The 5346-nt window shown below is 39.0% G+C and overlaps 1 protein-coding gene across 1 annotated transcript in view; it reads right to left on the reverse strand.

Moving 5' to 3' along the window:
- slc2a9l1 (solute carrier family 2 member 9, like 1) overlaps nt 1-5346 on the reverse strand; it is a gene marked incomplete at both ends in the record, with an annotated part of 9609 nt that continues 4263 nt past the window's right edge. The window contains 7 exon segments of the mRNA XM_014009801.1: nt 1-138; nt 228-355; nt 441-516; nt 828-929; nt 1197-1307; nt 4226-4413; nt 4510-4658. Of these exon segments, the coding sequence (XP_013865255.1) occupies nt 1-138; nt 228-355; nt 441-516; nt 828-929; nt 1197-1307; nt 4226-4413; nt 4510-4658 (892 nt within the window).

The following is a 5346-nucleotide window of genomic DNA, read 5'->3' on the forward strand; positions in this document are numbered from 1 at the left end:
GACGGTGATGGTTTTAAACTCCTCAGAGATCTCCAGCAGGGTCTTGCCTTTAGTTTCAGGCAGAATGAAGAAGGTATAAAGGCTGCCCAGCGCACACACACAGCTGAACAGCAGGAAGCAGTAAGAATCCAGAGCATTCTGGGAGAAGAAATCAGATTAGAAACGTATAAAGTTTGATCCATGCTGACACTCTTTTTGTTAGTCTCTTATTTACTGATTTTACGCACAATGAGGAAGGGAAAGATTAGTCCCAGCACTGCGAACAAGAACCAGCGCTGCAGCCCCATGACGACGAAAGCTGCCAGCCGGTCGGACTGGATGAAGAGCTCACTGTTGAGAGTGGCTGTGACTGCTCCTGAAAGAAAAACGAAGAGCGAGCTTGACGTTTATCTTTTTGTCTAATAATTTAACTGCATCATAATCCCTGTGAATTTACATACCAGGTCCTCCACGGAAAAAGATGATGAAGAGGATGATCAGAATAGTAGTAACATATGAAACCCAGGAGCCTAAACCCTGCATGATGGATTATAGTTAAAGTTAGCTCTACAGATTATTGTTTGTTATTCTGATGACTTGATTAGSAYGTATKAAGTATTTAAAMTAAACWATTTGTACTATTTGAGCCCAAAAATAAGATAATTCTGAKTCTTATGGCAACAGCGCATTTTGAAATAACTTTTTTAACAAGTCTTTAAACATCTGCGACCTGAGGAGCTGCTGTCCTTTAAACACTGCAAACACCTCCATGAAAYGTAACAACAAAGCTCTTTCTGTGTCGATTTTTCTGCATCTTTTTACATTTCTTTKTTAAATATCTTGTTTACCTTCAGGTTAAGCGTGATGGTGACCAACACCCAGGACGCAGCCATGRCACCATAACCTCCCCAGAATAGCGGCCTCCTCCCCGTGTGCTCAATAAGAAGACCCTAACAGAAAGGAACGAAAAGAAAAGAAATGCAAATTCAACAAAAAAATGATTACCAGTATAAGGTAAAACCATTAAAYGAAGCTGTCATTATAGAATCCACCRCCCTAAGTAGCTTTCTTTTTGTAAGCACGTATTGATCCATCTCTGAAGAGCCTCTGGTCAAACACATGCAAAGTGCTGATATTTTTTGCACAAATGGAACTCCATACATGAGAATGTAAGTGAAAGATATGCCATCAAGGTGCAGCCTGCRGGGTTTGCTCACACAGAAGAGGGAGGTGATGATTTCAGACACTCCAAGACCGAGAGAGATGTAGCGGATCTTGTTTTTTGGWATGCCCGCCCTCAGGAAGATGTCGAACGAGAAGGTGCCGATCTGTGAAGAAGGAAAAGATCATTTTAAGATTACAGTTACATCCTTTTTTTACACCAGTTTATCCAGCTGATGTTTACTGTGCTCTAATGTAAATGTGAAACTTTTTAAGTTTTTTAAGAAAAAATGCTGGCACTTTTTGAACTGGTGAGTTAACTGCACCAATTATAACCTCTGAAATSAACAATTCTCATTAATGAACAAGTAAATCTATCATGTATGAAGCTTAAAGGAGAGTTGGGTAACACTTTATAATAACTACGCCTTATTTAGCCTCAATCATTAATAAAGGGTTACTTGACCTTGAAAACATCATTAATTAAGGATGATTCAGACTTAATAAGCTGTGAATTACCACATTTATTAATGTTTTACCCATAAAGGCTAACTATGTCTAAAACCCACATACTCATCTTTTACTCATGCTTAATAACTCATGAGTTAACTATTCTATTTACTATATATATATATATATGTATGTATGTATATACTTTCACACCATGTGTTAGACATGTATTATTGGTTAGAGAAGGTTTGAACTGACTATCTATTAACCCTGCTTTGCATCAGTAGCAGGTGTTATTTGTTAGTTAAATCTTTTTGTGAACTCTTCTAAAGTGAAGACTATTTATGTTTAAGTATTTGTAAATCAGAGTCACCAGTTAACAGCTTGTACTTTTCTGTCCTTTGATGTAGAAAGACTGCATTTCCACTTACAATCATTACATCTATTCATCCAGTTAGGGGCTGTAGTGCAGATAGTTTTCACTTGTGGTTCTGACTTTATCTTTAAATTATATTAAGATTAATCGTGATAATACAAGTAACTACAAGATATGTTTAGAATAAATTTAAGCACATACTGTATGTAGATTTGCAAACTTTATAAGACCCAAAATACTCTTATTTTATCATTTTATGAAATTTCCCACGAGGCTTTGCTGCCTGAGCATACGTTTAACTTCCTGTTTAGAGCAAGGTGGCTAAAACTTACCCTGAGAGGAATAAAAATGAAAACCTATCTGAAGGCTGTGGGCCAAATAAAAAATATATATTTCATAAATATAAACTTTTTTAAGATGAAGACCCTTTATTTTATTGTTTGTGACACCAGCGTTCTTCTTTTTTTTTAAACCTGTGCACTTTGAGGATATTTGACTTGTGCTCAGGTAGCAAAGGCTCACAGGCAACACCTGATGCACTGCAGGGATAGTAGCTAGTCAATTCAATYATTCTCTAACCATTAATACATGTCTAACACATGGTGAGAAAATACATTTATATGAGTATTTACACACATATACACAGCATATAGAATACTTAATTCTTGATATGTTAAGCATTAGTAAACAATGAGTGGGTTGATTTTAGAAGTAATTAGTCTTTATGAGTAAAACATTAATAAACGTGTTTATTTATAGCTTATTAAGTCTGAATAATCCTTAATTAATTATGTTTTAAGGTTAAGTAACCCTTTATTAATGATTAATTAGGTGTAGTTATTATAAAGTGKTAACGAGAGGGTTGGTATATACACCTGAACAGAAGCATACTGTCCCTTTTATGTTTTTGCTCATTTTGGCTTTTTTGTTTTTCACTTGTTTTTGCTCTATAACTGAACTACATTGTAACACGTTGAACAGAAAGTTAGGAAAATAGCCGRAAATGTGGGAAACTCTTCATGTGGAAACGCCCAAACTCAACAGGTTTGTTACCCTGATGACACTACAACTTTGATGTTGCTAGTTTGGAAGACAAATCATGCAGAAAGATTACATTTTTATAAACTCACTTAAACTCTCAACGGCTAAAGATGTCTTTGGAATAGACATGAGTATGCTAGCTCCTTCTGTCTCAACCAGGCGCTTCCCACATGCTTGGACATCTGCTAGGTCTATAGTTACTCCAGTATTCAAATTGGGTGATTCAACATTTCTTGACCAATTCTTCCATTTCAAAACTGCAGAAAACTGTGTCGCTTAACAAAGTGGTCATAATCTAAACAAAAGCTCAGTTTAGCTTTTAGGCCAAAACCATGATTGTAGAGAAAATATGAGCATGTTTAGAGTTGGGTGGTGTTGTGAGAGCAGTATTTCTGGATCTTAGGAAAGAACTCAATTAGTGATATGACGTTCACCAACGATCCAAATCTTTTGAAAGGCTCTTTACAACGAACGATAGGAGCCGAGTGGTGGGCAGTAACGAGCCATTTGTAGTTTTATTTATTTTATTCCTCATATAATCTTTATTTTTTCATCCTTAAATTGCCCCCGCTTTGCTTTTTCACGGACAACAGGCAGAGCAGTGGAGTACAGAAGCTCAGGGGAAAGGGGGAGAGGGATTTCTGCTTGACAAAACACATGGTTCCACCCACATAACGTGATGACGTGATGACGTATTTCCCTACGTGATGACGTAACTCGTTCAAAATCGAACGGCTCTTTTGAATGGCTCTATGAAACAAATGGCTCCCCAAGATCCGGATCCCATCAAAGAGCCCATTTTTTCCATCACTAAACTCAATACAGAAATCATTCGGTACAATTCATTCTCATTAATTATGTGTTATTGCTGTATTTACATTGTATTTTATTACTTTTTAAACATCATGACYAAGGTACAGATGAAAAATAGCCTTTTGGCTAACTCTGGCTTTCTTTTTTAACCCATGAATTGCCTTGTTTTATTAAATTGCACTGTCCCCAACTAAATAGACAAATCATACATTTTTAAAGGTTTCATGGTTCTGAAAAACTAAAAACTTCCTGCAAGTGTTGTGAGACTGTGAGAAGGAACAGGCAAACACATTACAACACAATACGGTGTGACCCAACAAACCAATGGGCTACAGTACATGACAGGACCTAAATGCAGAAAGCTTTCTGTGTCATACAAATGTCTGAGTTTAGGTCCGAGCTCACCGCGGATATGCCTGACAGTTCGCTGCAGCTGTAGATGGTGGCCATGGTGATGAGCTGCCATCGGAGGGTCCTGTCCCTCAGCAGCTGCAGGGCGGTCTTTGGTGGAACTGCTTGAAGAGCCGTCTGCTCGATCAACATCTCGTCCATTTCCTGTTTGTACTCACCTTTGCCCCACAGACTCTGGAGAGCTGGAGAGAAAGAACAACAACAAAAAAAAAATAAATAAATACATAGAAACAAAACAAAGATTTGCAGTTGCTTCTATGATTGGGGTGGATACTGACCACTTTTGCATGCCTTATCGTCTCCTTTGTCTATGAATAAATATCTTGGAGCCTCAGGAAGAAAAGGGAGCGTCAGAACCAGAATCACAGAGAAACATGCAGGAACACAGAGGACAACATCCCATAGCTCCTGACGACCGAGGATCTCACTGAAAAATAAGATTTGGAGGCTGTCATGATTTGTCAGTTTTTACCTTGGTTTTCCTAGTGTTTCTATGTTCCCCAGTGTGTCTCAGCCCAGCTGCCCCTTATTTGTCTGATTAGTCACCCTTGTGTTTCTCACCAGGTGTTCTCAGTTTATCCATTAGTTGTCAGTGTATTTAAGTCCTATCTTGTCTCAGTCTGGTGTCAGATCCTTGTTAGCTATTTCTTGTTCCTTGTACTCTGCTCATGTTCTTGTTCCTGCCAATACCTCTTGTCTTTGTTTGCTGTCASGTCAGCACCTTTGTTTTTGCTTTAATAAACCTTTTTTGCCACCCTCACTCAGTCCTGCATCTTGGGGTTCAAATCAACCAAGCCAATTCGTATCAGAAGGATCTGACGGCACCTGAACCCCAGCAGACTGAGGTGAGTTTTTTTGTTGTTGTTGTTTCCAGTACCAGGAGGGGTATGGAAAATTTTTTTCATGTGGTGGCCCAGGGTCTGAGTGCGCTCGGATTGGTGTCCAGAGAGTGGTTGAACCGCCAGCTGGGCCCAGCGGGCAGTTTTTCCCCTCCCCACCCACGGCTTGTGCCCTGCCAGCTTCTCCCCTTTCAAAAATCCTGGGGCTCCTGGAGGGGATGAAGGGTGAGTTAGCTGGCCTTAGGATACTCGTCGCATCAGGGTGCCCTTCAGAGC

Source organism: Austrofundulus limnaeus, unplaced genomic scaffold, assembly GCF_001266775.1.
Source record: "Austrofundulus limnaeus strain Quisiro unplaced genomic scaffold, Austrofundulus_limnaeus-1.0 Scaffold62, whole genome shotgun sequence".
In the NCBI taxonomy this organism is placed as follows: domain Eukaryota; kingdom Metazoa; phylum Chordata; class Actinopteri; order Cyprinodontiformes; family Rivulidae; genus Austrofundulus; species Austrofundulus limnaeus.